The sequence below is a fragment of the Protopterus annectens genome, chromosome 16.part0 (assembly GCF_019279795.1).
Source record: "Protopterus annectens isolate FY-2018-M chromosome 16.part0, PAN1.0, whole genome shotgun sequence".
Classification (NCBI taxonomy): Eukaryota; Metazoa; Chordata; order Ceratodontiformes; family Protopteridae; genus Protopterus; species Protopterus annectens.
Window position 1 is genome coordinate 748575595 of NC_056750.1, and position 14841 is coordinate 748590435.

At 45.0% G+C, this 14841-nt stretch overlaps 1 protein-coding gene across 1 annotated transcript in view; it reads right to left on the reverse strand.

Moving 5' to 3' along the window:
• Positions 1 to 14841, reverse strand: part of PAPPA (pappalysin 1) — a 3990201-nt gene that overhangs the window by 111516 nt on the left and 3863844 nt on the right. Inside the window, exon 21 of the mRNA XM_044058178.1 lies at positions 3395 to 3466. Within this exon, the coding sequence (XP_043914113.1) occupies positions 3395 to 3466 (72 nt within the window). The remainder of the gene's footprint in view (positions 1 to 3394; positions 3467 to 14841) is intronic.

The window sequence follows — 14841 nt, forward strand, 5'->3', positions numbered from 1 at the left end:
TCACAAGAATGTCTCCAAATGAGACTTTTTCCAGAGGTGATCATGGGGATACTTCTCACTCAGTGAAATCAGTATCCTCAGTGACTGACTCCTGCAGAAAGTCCAAGTGCCTCTTCTTACACTTTCTCTTCTGAGGAGCTTCCTCAGTGGGATGCTCCAGTGAAATGACAAAACAGACTGGAAGACCCTGCTGGGTCATCTGGATGCCTTACTCTGGCTGCCCCTGTGGCACAAAATGATGTGGCTCTAAGCACAGATACATCTGAGAACTAGACTGGAGATCTGAGGTAGTTGGATCTATCCAGCCATCCTGTCGGAGCAGACAATACTCTCTTCACGACCTCAAAGGCAGACTGCTCTGGACAGAAGGAAGACATCCGCTCTGAGAAGGCAAGCTTCTGGACTGCTGCCTCCACTGCCTGAAGAAGAATTTCCCCGAGCAGGAAGTTGGAGCCGAGTTATTCAATGCAGAAGCTCCAAGGAGCAGAGATGGCTCCAAACACCTCAGAGTTGACTCCAACGCCACGGACCTGACAAGACAGCTTCGGCTCTGAGTCAACTGGATCCAAAGAAGTCAGAGCCAGTGCACTCAGAATAGACTTTGGATCTGATGATAGTAGTATATTTGGATCCAAGCCAGACAGACCCGGGAGGTTCAGATCCAGGGACTCTGAAACAACCAGAATCAGAGAAGGAGTAGACAATGGAGGTGTCACAGGAACCGGGAGAACATCCATTTGAATCTGCAGCAAGAGGAATTTCCTCATTATTCTGTCCACATCTTCCTCAGTTAAGACTTCTAGAAGAGCGAGTCGAAGTAAGGGATGGTGACCTAAAATAATGTCTCTCAAGAAAGGGAGACGGAACCCTTGAAGGTAGAGGACTGAAGTTAGAAGAATATTTTGTCTGTGGCAAGGTCTTCAGATTCAAAGAAACTGGATCTCGAAGATTTTCTTGTTGGATCTGAACAGAATTGGATCTGAGCAACTTTCGGATCCAATCTGGATTTCTCCTTTGGCAATTCTGCTAAGGGAGTCAAAAAAGTGGACGGTCTTGGGGACTTAGAGAAAGTCTCTTTACTCTTAGGCTTGGGGTATTGAGTCCCAGCAATAGCCTCTCTGAATGAAGAAGGGAGCAATCCTTTTAAGATGAGTTTATTTCTCCTGTCTGCTAAGGTCCTTGGGTTAAAGTTGTTATAAACAGAGCAATCCTCCTGTAAGTGTTGAGGGCCTACACAATAAACATATAACGTGTGGATATCAGAAAAGGTAATTTACGCCCACACTCCTGACACTTTTTGAATCTGGCAGGTCCCTTATCAGACATGATAACCGACAGAAGAGAAAAGGAAAGAAATAGTAAAAGTTTTTTTTTAACTTATCAGAGAGAAAAAAGGGGACATTTATACCAACAATGGTACAAAGGAATACACTAATGTGTACGACGAAGATTATAAGGGAAAGATAAAAGGTTAACAATAATGGTAAATGAGAATATACAGAGTGTTTAGGGTAAGAGAATACAATATTTTTTTAAGTCAAGTCTGACAAAATAAGAAATAATCACTTATCTTCATAAATGCTCGAGAGCTAAGGCTAGCCACGTCTTTCATAAGAAAGAGATCTGGGATGTGTTAGGGGTTGGTCCATTATGGGTAAGGGAGAAGATTGAGAGCGTTTTGGTTCCCACGAGCTTTAGTAATGGCTGAGTCGGATCTGAGGATCGGCTCCAAAACAGCAGTTGAGGACAGAATGAAAAATAACAACATCAGATCTTGAATTTGTTTACAGAAACCCCATTGTTAACTATATACATGTAAGTAAACCATAGACATGCAAATTTATTTTGTACATTGTGTGCAGAAGCACTGTTGACATGTCTGAAAAGGGTCAAAGGACCAGCTCACCTATGATAATGATACATAAATAAAATACTTGCTGAATGCTGATTTCTAGCTCTACTGCTTATGAATCAGAATTTCAGTGAATTACAACTTAACCCTTAAATAACCTGAACTGTACTCCACTTATGTGGAAGATTAGGTATTCTTGTGTTCTCAAAGGCAATTTAACACAGACTAAGAAATTAGAAGGGTATGGGGGCAAAGCATTCCATGTGGGCAGTGCAGCTGGCTTACTTCATGCAAAAATGCATACATTTTATGTGCATACAAATGGATGCTAAACGGCAAAACTGTTTTTTTTTCTTATGTCACTTTCGGGGAACATCGTTTACTGAATATGTTTCCAGATTGTGAATTCTTACAATGGTATCAATACCTTAAGTTTCTTATTAATCCAGGACTCATGTTTGCGGTGTGCTGTTAACACCAGCTAGAATATTTTCTGCACAGCAGCATATGTGCTGTCTACTGAGTACCTACAACACTCATGGCCATCAGGACGTTTTCAGGAACTTTTAAGGTTTATAATCTTTTTTGTTGTTGACTAATTGCATACACAGTTGTTTCAGTACTCTCTCTCTCTCTCTCTCTCTCTCCCTCTCTCACCCTCTGTTTCTTCAGATGTTTAATAAAAATGTACTCACTCAGTCAATGTCCCTCTAATATGTTATTGTCTTTCCTGACGTGCTTCTCTGACATATAGTTCAGTCTGAATTACAGGAGAAACTCCCCTCAAAACTTTTTCAGGGTTTTGAAAATATTTTGCAAAGAAAAAAAAAAGCCAATGTTTGCTAACTTGTATCTATTCTAACCCCATAATGAGCAACAAATACATTACAAATGTATCAATTTCATCACGAAGAATATTTGCTAAAAGGCCAACAAAATGTTCTCTCTCTCTATTTTTGACCAGAAGCATGTTAAACGTAAGCTTACACTGCAATCTACTGGGCAGAGAAAATGGCATTATGAGATGACCAGCAGGTTACTGCCTATAAAACTCTGCCTTGTAAGAGACAAACCTTTTTACTGGATCCAGTGATACAGCATTGGAAAACAATTAACTGAAATAACACACAATGTTCTGCAAAGCAGTTTTCTTTCTGAACTACACGTTTTTCATTTTTCCTTACTCTGAGCACATGTTCAACATAACTAAGACCTCATGCTGTGAGCAGCTGTACATGAGTTATGCAGCCTAAGTCTCAAATTAGTTTTCAAAATGACTTACTAATATCTCTCTCTCTCTCTTTGGATTTAAACATCTGCAGTTCTGATGCTCATCTGGTCAGGTCATAAGAAGCATGAGTTAGTATCAGACCCAAATACATTGAAGTTCTTTTTAATGTGGCTTAGAGCAATGCGAGTGACAGAAATAAAGTACACCATAAAAGTTTCAGCAATGTCAGAATTTAATGCAGATTCATTAATCTGTTGAGCTTGGTAATTATGAAATTCAGACATGTATATTTTACTGTCTGTAGTTCTTACCTCACAACTTCTAAGGCAGTGGATTGTTTGTGGGGAATGATACCACTGAAGGCCTGCAGTACAGACAATTTTCTACAGAATGAAAAAAGAAATATAAAAACTGCTAAAACTTTAAAAGATATACATTTTTTTTGTAAAAAGCATACTTAGGCCATAACAGCATAAAGTATGGAAGCAAATGGAAGAAACATGTTATTTTACTTTTTAATTAATGTGTATCTTATCATACTGTGTAACTAGATAGACAAATTACACATATTTAATGCTAAAACTCTTAATTCCTGTATATTATATAACAACAATCAAAACCTATAATCGATACTCTCCTGACAAAACTGAATACTTAAAGTAACACTTAAGCTCTAGCAATGAACAGAAAATGACACAAAACAGAAGAATATTCAATTTCTGACTGAGAGAAATAGTGCTAAATTTTTCCTCTTGCATACTTATATGGCTGCCCCTCTGCATGCCACTGACTTGTGAATAAAGTATAAGTGTAGTACAAAACTGAGTATTCTAATGGTGTGCTGACATGAAGTTCACAGAATCTAGTTTTGACAATCATGTCTAAGAGAAAATCACCCCATGTTAACTGGTTTGCAAAGTGATAGTTTAGGTGTGTGTGTGTGTGTGTGTGTGTGTGTGTGTGTGTGTGTGTGTGTGTGTGTGTGTGTGTGTGTGTGTGTGTGTGTGTGTATGTGTTTTAACATACGTGCTTTCCTGTAGATGAGGTTCTATGGTCCATCTCAACTGCCAGATATATGTATAACTTCAGTGGGTATTGGTGTTGCACTGCAACAACAAAAACAAAAAAAAAAAAAAAAAACAAACAAAAAAAAAGCTTTTTTGAGTTTTTCATCACCAAACAAACAAAAGCTTGAACTCAGCTAGATAAATCCTTGTTGAGTTGGAACTCAGGGACTCATAGGTGAAACATACATATGTGTATAGGTATGACTCTGCCATTACTCTGAGACTGCTGCAGATGGAAATGTGCCATTTATGACAAGATGCAGTAATACTCTAAATGATTATATTAAACAGAGGGAGGGGGGACACAATATCTTTCTGCAAATGGTGTTCGTGGGTGGGAGAGCTTCCCACCCCACAGAACATACTTTGTTTCATTTTTGAAAGTTAAGTTAATTACAGTGAACACTGCTTTATCTCTGTTCAGCAAAGTGTAAACATTTCTGCATTCATATGACTCTGCAGAATGGCTGTGAAAGGACATAAGCTCATTAAAATGTACTTTACAGTATTTGTCTTGAGAATGACTGCTGAAAAATAAGAAGTTATGTACTCACCATAATGTTCCATCTGAGTAGGTAACTTCATTTGTCTGCAACCTTTGGGACTTGGATCCGATCTCGGATCCGAGCCGGCAACTTATACATAGCTTTAAGATCCGAGCTCCTAGCTCCTCCCCTTACCCATAATCCCCTGCCAACCTTGACTGACCTCAGATCAAGTTTGCCCTATATAAGCAGCTAAAGCTACATACGTCCCGAAGGGGACTAAGGACAAAGGACATACAGAGACTAATTCCTGCAGACCAGGGGGAAGGAGGGGGGGATGGTTGCAGACAAATGAAGTTACCTACTCAGATGGAACGTTATGGTGAGTACATAACTTCTTAATCTGAAGTAGGTACTTCATTTGTCAGCAACCTTTGGGACAGAGTCCCCAGCTACCTGAATCTTGGGCTGCCATCATGGAAGGATGTTCCGGAGCACTGCAAAGCCAAAGGATGCTCTCCCTCTGGAGATAATGTCCAGCTTATAATAGTTGATAAAGGTATGAGATGAGGCCCAAGTGGCCGCAGAACAAATATCATCTAGAGAGACTCTAGACCTAAAGGCAGCAGAGGTAGATATAGAGCGAGTAGAATGCGCACGGACTCCCTGAGGTGCAGGCCTCCCAGAACTTTCATACGCCAAAAGAATACACTGTGAGATCCATCGTGATAAAGTGTTCTTAGAGACAGATTTACCTAGGTTAAATTTGGTAAAGGAGATGAACAACTGGTTGGATAGTCTATGACCAGCAGTCCTGTGAATGTAGAAGTGCAACTGTCTATGCACATCTAACGAATGGAGCTTGTATTCTCCTTTATTCTGATACTTAGGGAAGAAGACTGGCAGGTTAATGGACTGATTGATATTAGCCTCTGAAGCCACCTTAGGGAGAAAGGAGGGATTGGTCCTGAGGTACACTCTATCCTGGTGAAAGACCAAGTACGGGGGTTTTACACAAAGAGCCTGAAGCTCGGAAACTCTTTTCGCTGAAGTAACCACGACCAGGAACGCCGTTTTCCAGGAGAGGTACTTAAGATCGACCGAAGCAGCAGGTTCAAAAGGGGGAGCTGTCAAGGCTTGTAGAACTAAAGATAAATCCCAAGGGGGTACAACTTCCTTGACAGGAGGTCTGAGCAGGAAAGTACCCTTGAGGAAGGTTTTGCACAACTTTGGTGTAATCAAAGGGCCTGACTCATGCCCCACATGGTAATGAGAAATAGCTGCTAGTTGAACCTTGACCGTAGAGCAGCTAGCCCCCTGATGAAACAGGCTTGTAAGGAACTCTAGCACAGACGGCAACGGGGCTGTGAAGGGGTTTAAGTTATGATGTCCCGCCCAGATGGAGAAGCGCTTCCACTTACTACGATAGACTTTCCTAGTGGAGGGTTTATGTGCTGCTACTAGGATGGCTTTAACTGGGGAAGAGATACCGGGAGTCCTGACTAGGAGTGGAACTGGAGCAAACAAGCTGTCAGCTTGAGGTTCCGGGATCAGGAGACCTAGGGGGTGAGATATTAGATCCAGAAGGGGATCCAGAATCCAGGGAGGATTTACCAGATGAGACCACAGGTACGGGAACCACGTTTGACGAGGCCAGAATGGGGCAATGAGGATCATTCTGCTCCCCAACCGACTGGCTTTCTGTATGAGTTTCAGCATCAGGCGTAGAGGAGGGTAGGCATAAAGTAGACCGGGGGGCCAAGTATGCACCAGAGCATCTCTCGGAGATTCCCCAAAGGGGGGAATTAGAGCGAAGAAGCTGTTGCATTTCGTATTTGAGGGAGAGGCAGAGAGATCGCAACAGGGTTGCCCCCATACGGCAAAAATTCACTTCGCTACCTGGGGATTGAGAGACCACTCGTACGGGGAAAGGATGGTGCGGCTGAGTCTGTCCGCAAGAATGTTGGACCGTCCCGAAATGTGCGTTGCAACAAGAAAGCGGTTGGTAGAGATCTCCCATTCCCACACTCTCATGGCCTCTCGACAGAGAGGATAGGACCTGGTTCCCCCCTGTTTGTTGATGTACCAGACCACTGACATGTTGTCCGTCTGTATCGCAATAGTTCCTACAGGAAGACGGTTCTGCAGTGCTTGCAACGCCAACAGCACCGCCCTCATCTCCAGGACATTGATATGCAAAGAGGTCTCTGTGTCGTTCCACGTGCCTTGGACCGTCTTGCCTGAGCAATGCCCCCCACCCGAGGCGAGAGGCATCCGTGGTCACCGTGGTCAGGGGAGGGGGCGTGGAGAAGGGACGTCCCGTATGGAGGTCCAGAGATTGGAGCCACCATAAGAGAGCCCTCCTGCACTCCCTGCTGATGGAAATAGGGTGGTTTAGGGAGTAATGTTGAAAGGACCATTGGACTTGAAGGGTCCATTGCAGAACCCTCATATTCAGGCGAGCCAATGGCAAGAGAGTGATTACCGCCGCCATGGAGCCTAGAGCCCTCAGGACCAATTCCGCCGGTGGAGCTTTTGACTGGAGGATGGCCCGCACATGAAGCCTCAGGTTTTGAAGTCGTTCCGTCGTCAGGAATGCTAGAAGATTTCTTGTATCCAATTTGGCCCCTATAAACTCTATCAGCTGAGTCGGAGCAAGAGAGGATTTGTCCATATTGATCATGATGCCCAGCTGGGGAGCAAGCCGAAGGAAGTAGTCCCTGGCTGAGCAGAGTAGATGCCTTGTCGGGGCGGTCAGGAGCCAGTCGTCCAGGTACGGAAAGACCTGCATTCCCTGGAGTCTCAGGTGGGCCGCTATCACTGCTAATACTTTGGTAAACACCCTGGGGGCTGTGGTGAGACCAAAGGCAAGGACCCTGAACTGGTAGTGACTGGCTCCCAGCCGGAAGCGGAGGAACCTCCTGGATCGTCTGTCCATTAGGATGTGGTAGTACGCATCCTTGAGGTCTATTGAGCACATCCAGTCGTTCTCCCGCGATAGGGGGAGGATGGATTGACGAGTGACCCTCCGGAATTACTCTTTGGTTACTGACAGGTTCAAACAGGAGAGGTCGAGGATGGGCCTTAGGTCCCCCATCTTTTTTGGCACCAGAAAGAACCTGGAGTAAAAACCCAATCCGAACTGGTCTGGGGGGACGGGTTGGATGGCTCTTTTTTCTAGTAGCTGCTGGATCTCTACAGCTGCTACCTCCCCCTGATCGGGTGGTACATCGGGGAGGTTTCTGACTTTGGGGACATGGAACAGGGGAATTTGGTAACCTCTGGATATGATACGAAGCACCCAGCGATCTGATGTGATGGACTCCCAAGCTGCCAGGTGCCTCGAGAAACGTGCCCCGACTGCCTCCAGAGTGGAGCAGTCGGGCAACCCCTCAGGGTTGCTGTGTAGGTCGATCAGAGAAGGTTTCTCTGGACCCAAAATTCTTCAGGCCCCCTCTGTCTCTAGGGCGGCGTCCTCCCTGTCCTCCTCTGCCACGGAAGGACTGGTTGTCCGGAGCAGGCTGGGAATGTTGCGATTTCTGGAACCACATCTTTTTCTGTCCCTTTTGGTTCTTGGAGAAGGACCTCTGGGGCACAGAAAAGCGGACTCCGACGGCAGACAACGTCTTCCCGTCCTTTTCGCTCTGGACTAAAGTCTCGCGAATGGTCTTGCCAAATAAGGCAGAACCATCAAAAGGGGCATTCGCAAATGATGCCTTGAAGGGTTCTGCGAAGTCACAATGATGGAGCCAGGCCTGGCGTCTCATGACTAGGCCTGCTCTGCTGGCTCTAGTGGCTCCTTCTGTGGCATGGGACAAGAGCCGCATAGAGGTATTCGATATAGATCTTAGACTGGCCATGCGAGTGGAGTACAATTGTTTGTCCTCCACCGACATGGACTCCGAGGGGTAAGCAGCGTACTCTTTGATAAGGTCTCGCTGCATCCTAATAATGTGTGCCATATAGTTCAGGGACCTTACTGAGAAGGTTGCTGAACTAAAAACCCGCTTCCCCAGGCGATCCATCGAGCGGGACTCTTTGCTCGGTGGATGGACCGAGGGGCTCTCCTGAGCTAATTCCCTCTTGGTGGCTGCCGTCACTAACATGGCATCTACAAGGGCACCCCTGCTCCAGTGGGGTCTCTCTGAGGGGGGGCTCAAAATCTTGTCGGGGCGCTTGGGAACTGGCTCCACAGTGTCTGGCTCCTTCCACGCCCTGGTGGTAATAAGGTCCACCAAGGGGTCGGCCGGAGGGGACACCCAAGAGGTAGACGGGCCTGCTTCGAACGCCTCCAGGAACACGGACCCTTCGGAGGAAGCCTTGGGGGCAGACCACCCCCCCTAATCCTGAGCATTTCCATGATGTCTCCGAAGGAGACATCCTCGGGGGTGACCTTGGGGAGCCTTCCCCTTCATCCAAGTCCGTATCTTCTGTTAAGGACTCGGGGGAGTCCACGTGCCTCCTTTTACACTTCCGCTTATGACGAACCTCCTCGGGGGGGGCTGTCTGAGGAGGTCTCACCAGCAATGTCTAGTTCCAGGGGAATGACCTGAGACATCGAAGCAGGCTGTCCCTGTGGCCGGGTGATGGAAGCCTGACTCAGCCGAGAGGGAGAAGGGCCGGGGGTCCGGATGCGCTCAACAGTGCCCTCTCCACCGCATCAAAGGCCGAGGGGGTGTCGCTCTCTCTGGGATCCGAGAGCCGACTCCCACTCGGATCCGATGGTGGGATCAGAACCGGCGCCGAGACCATCGGATCCGAAGGACCCGTGTGCTCCGACCTGGACAGAGCCGAAGGCAGACTGAATCCCTCGGATCCGAAGCTTGGGCCACGGCTCTGAGAGCTCGGATCCGACAAGGATGGACCCGACAGACTCCAGGGCAAAGTCGGCGCCGAAGCACCAAATACTGTCGGCGCCGACCCATCCCCGGCTCCAACGCTGCCCAGCTCTGGACGCTCCAAACCCGGGAAGCGGGTCGGAGAAGGAGCTATTGGGGCAAAAAAGGGTGTTGAGCCCCCCCCCGAAGGGGGGGGGGGTGCAGGAGCACTCCTATCTGCAGCTGGGCCTGGATGAACCTTCGCATCATCCGGTCCAAATCCGCATCAGATAGGCTATAGGTAGATCTCAACGAGGCCACCGAGGCGGGCCGGGAGTGCCGCCTCGATGACCTCGACGGAGATCAGGTTTCCTCCTCCTCGGGTCCCGGAGAGAAGCACGGGGATCAAATCTGAGGAGGAGGGGACCTGGAAGCCATGGAGGGAGAAGCCCGCTTAGCCGGGGGTGGGGCCGAAGCAGAGGCCTCGGCCCGCCGCTTGTGGTGCTTCTCCCTCCTTTTCTCCCTCCTGGCCTCCCTCTCCTCCGGCGCCGAAGTGGGAGTTTGAGTCCCGGCTGGGGGGAGGGGGTCAGGAGTGGCAGCCACCGAGGACTGGGGTGGTGCCACGGGAGTACCGGAGGCCGAAGCCGAATCCGGGGGCAAAAGTCCCGCCAGAATCAGCTTCGACCTACGGTCTTTCAGTGCCCTGGGGTTGAACGCCGCGCAGATAGTACACCCAGAGGAGAGGTGTTCAACCCCAAGGCACTGAACACACCGAGTGTGGCCAACCGCTGGTGAAAGCTTATGGCCACACTCGGTGCATTTGGAAAAAAAAGGTTTTGGGGCCTCCGACATGACACTATAAAAAAAATTAAACTCACTCACTCAAGGCCCCAAACACACAGCGACTCACACACACACTACGCACCAGCGAAGGAAGGAGAGGAATTACACTAAAAATAAACTAGAGAAGGACTAAAAGAGGGAACCTAAACACACTCAAACTTTTTAACAGTAAATCTGTCAAGAAATTGCAGAAAATACAAAGCACTTATCTGACCCAACTAGGAGCTCAAGAATCTAGTAGCTTTCTCTAAGAACGGCAAACTAGATCTGAGGTCAGTCAGGGTTGGCAGGGGATTATGGGTAAGGGGAGGAGCTAGGAGCTCGGTTCTTAAAGCTATGTATAAGTTGCCGGCTCGGATCTGAGATCGGATCCAAGACCCAAAGGTTGCTGACAAATGAAGTACCTACTTCAGATCAATGGTTACTACTATATAACAATCTACTGTGAGTTATGCGTCTTAATAAATTTCAAATACAAAAAATGGGGGCATTGAAAATAGGCAAGAGAGTACTGGAATTTATTGGAAAAAGCTTGGTAAAGCAGCCAAGTTATAAGGGGCTAATTACTAAAAAGTGAAAAGTCACACAGTGGAATGAGGTCAAGCAGAAGTTTAGACTGTGGGTTGGAGACTGCCTTCCTACCAGAGACTGATAATAGAGTATAGCATAGAAAAGCAGCAGGGGGGTGTTAAGAGGAAGACAAGCTCTGCTTGAGTTTATAGATTAGTCTAGAACAGAAGCTGTGGTTAAAAATAGGACATATAATGCAAAATAACTATGAGAATCAATCACAAGAAGTTAGAAAAGACTGGAAAATAAAAATGGCATGGCAATATACAATGAAACAACTGGGGATATTTGTATGGCTACCAAGTATGGGACAAAGTCTGAAAAGTTAACATTTTGGCACGTAAGGGTTTACACATAGTCATTTTTATACCCCGAGTAGACTTTAGAGAATTCTCCTTAGGTAGGCAGCAATTGCTGGAGGTGCAATGGGATTACAGGGGTAGTTGGAAATTTTGGAACCAAACAAGTTGATAAATTTTAGGAAAGCCCTGCGGGGTACTTTGTCAGAAATGTTTGGGCAACACCTAATTGTAATTTCTTTTGAGCTGGGACATGGAAACTGAATTGCCTAGTAATAGTACGGCCCTACTAACTTTAATGCTGTTGGCTACCAAAAATGGAATTGCTAGAAAATGGAAGCGTTGTCGCCTCACAGCAAGAGGTTCTCCCGTTCGATTCTCAGCTGGAGTGCCTTCTGTGTGGAGTCTGCATGTCCGTCCCCGCGGTCAAGTGACGTTTTAAGACATGCAGGTAGGTGTGTGCGTGAATGGGTGTGCCTTCTTTGAAGGTTGGGCGTCGGGCTGGCAACTCGGCACCGTAAAAATCCATTGCCAATTATGAGCGGACCGGAGTTCCGCTGTGGCGACCCCTAACCGGGAAAAGCCGAAAGACATTACTTTTTAGAAAATGGAAATCAAAACCTAAATCATTTGCAATATAATTACTGGTAAGTTGTAAAGGAGATAAAATAATTGGAGATGGGGTCTTTAGAAAAAGAGAAGCCGCAAACTACACATAAATAAATGGAATATGTGTGAACAAGTCTTCAGAATAATTTCAGGAGGAGGAGGATGAGGGGTGATATCTCAGGGAAGGCACGACTTGAGCAACTAATATAATGTTAAAGTGAATAATACTTATTAAGAAAAAAGTCACATATGTATAATGAAAGAAACATCTTTATAATGGTATGGTTTCTCTTTTATAATTGAATATCCACTATGTAATATGTGATGTTAATAAAGACTTTTTAAAAAAATTCTTAAATACAAAAAAGCCATATTCTACAATAACATCAAGAAGTGTAAGTTCTTAATGCCTTATACCCCAGGGATTACTTCAGTGTCACTGCTTGACAGAGGCACAGCAAAATGATAGGCATAGTTTTTATTCAAACTAAAGGGGTGGCGAAAGCCACATAACTATGGGCTAGGCTTATAAATGCCCTTGGGCAGATAGCCTAGTATGAACCTATGAACCTAAAGAAGCTAAAACATGACATATCAAAAATAGATATGGATCCTTTTTTAAATGATGCAGTGAAGAAATGCTCATCTACACAGTATAATGTCTCTTCTGGGTGGTTTACAGTCCTGTGACATTTTTTCTATAATTTTATTTTCTGAAGAGGCCTCCATGGCCTGTAAGGCAACACAGTTTAAAAATCTAATGCAACAAGCAAGGTCAAATATTCAGAATCAATCTGGGTGAATTGGATGGCCATCTTCATTTACCCATGGAATGCTGGCAGATAGTTAACATATGTCAACATGCAAAATAAATAAATAAATAAATAAAATCTTGCTGGAGCTAAAATATAAAAATGCTAGAACACTCTGGTAATGCAGGCAAGAATGGATGAGAAAGCAGAGCTGAGGGGATTGCTGAAGAGGAATTAGTTGACACTTTATCTTGGAATGCTGCCTCCTGCTGGCAAAATTGTGAAAACAAAAACAACTCACTCTAGAAAATAAAAATCCACACTCACACTCACTAGTCCCCTTCGGACTCATTATTAACCTTTTCTAACGCTGCTCCCGTTCCCTGCAATTTTTTTCACAGTGAAAGTCTTAATTACCTGGTTCTATACATTTTTTTTTAAAAAGTGACTCAACACTTTTATATAAAATGGATCTAGTTTAGGGCCTGTAGCTGAGGTTTTAATCCTTAACAACTACAATCCCACATAAATATAAAACATAAAACATAAACTCAGACTCTTCAATTCCTTTCTAATGGATGTTGACATCAGTTTCCTTAGAACATCTAAAATGCCTTGGTTATGACGTTTTGCTTTTTTAATGCTATTCATACGCTCAGAGGGGGTTACTAGGCTATTAACTCAAGAGCCATTTTAATCCTAGCCAAGATTTCCCTTAATTTAGCAAAATATTGTTGATGTGTCAATACCCCAAGGAATTTTACAGTTATGATATAGGCTTGTACACATCAAGCATTCACAGGCTGCTCCTGTTTATTAGGGACACCGGTGCCAAACCAAGGTTAAATTAGTGATTTTCCATTCATTGGTCCAAGTTATGTTTGAATACAGTTAGGGATGAGCTATGCTTCGCATAGATGGGAAGCCTGTTCCAGAAAAGGGGTTTTAGATACATACTTGTCCCTCCAACAAATCCTGTTTATCTCACAGATAAGGTTTAGGTCCTTAGAATGGGCATTTCTGATGATATTTGTTTTGTGGATGTGCAACAAATCCATCAGTGTGGATTCAGAAGATGCCTTGAAGGCTAGGCATAGATTGCAGCACAGCAGTCTGTAGGAGACCTACTACAGGGATACGGCTTTGAGATGGTCTGCATAGGACTTGTTGTTTACTCCCTGTATTTTTGATGAGTAACTTCTGTGGTCTCTAAAGCCATTGCAATTGTCTGGTCAGGCACATGCCTAAGGATGCACTGTACTCTATTATTGGTCTGATGAGAACCAAGTACAGTGGAACAATGACCTACTTGGACCTGGATGCCATGTCCTTCCCTATAAATTGTGCAGTGTAGAATGATTTCCTCACTACAGTAGAAATGTGATGGTTAAAGGTCAGGCTACTGTCAATATCCACTGTAAGATGCCTGACCACTGATTCTACTTTTAGGGGTGTATTACCAATCTGGTAATTTCCAGGAGTGGAACTCTTTCTGAAGGGTATTATTATGCATTATTTGTATTCAATTTTATTCCATGGCTCTGGCACCAGTTGTTTGTTTGCATCAGGCCCTCTTGAAATGTATCTGCTTCATTAGGGAATTCAGTGACAACACTTATATTACAGTCGTGTGCATGCGTTTTCAAACAGAAGTCCTTGACATTTACCTTGACTTCACAGAAGCTGATACTAAAAGGAGTTACCTCAGAACCAATCCCTGTGAGTCTCTACTATTAACTGGTCCCTTTGTGGAGGTGGATTCTCCTATTTTAACTTTCTGTATCCTATCACTGAGCCAGCTGGCTATCCATTGGGTGACATATGGGTTTATACCTTATTTTGTAAGTTTATTTACAATGCTTGATTCAGATATTGTGTCAAATTCCTTGGCCAGGTTGAAGTAGGCAGTGTATACTGTTTTGCTACTACAGCTTTGGTGACCTTCTTGAAGAAGTCCAACAGGTTAAATAAGCATGACCTGCCTTTGACAAAACCAAACTGGGTAGGGTCCAGTCTATAGGTTTCCTATGCCATTGTTTATCAGAACCATGGTAATTCTTTCCATGGTCTTGCATACGAGACTAGTCTGACTTATGGGTATGTAGTTCCCTGGGTCTGGGGAAGGCCCCCCTTTGTGTAGTGAGACAACTGTTGCAGTCCTCCATTCATTTGGCATGAAGCCTGTCTGGAGACTACTGTAAAACAGAGATTCTAGTGGGCCTGACAGGTAATATTTCATGCTATTCAGGATGCATCCTGGGATATTATCAGGGGCCACCAAACCAGTGTTTTGGCCTTAGAGTGCAGAGAGAACCC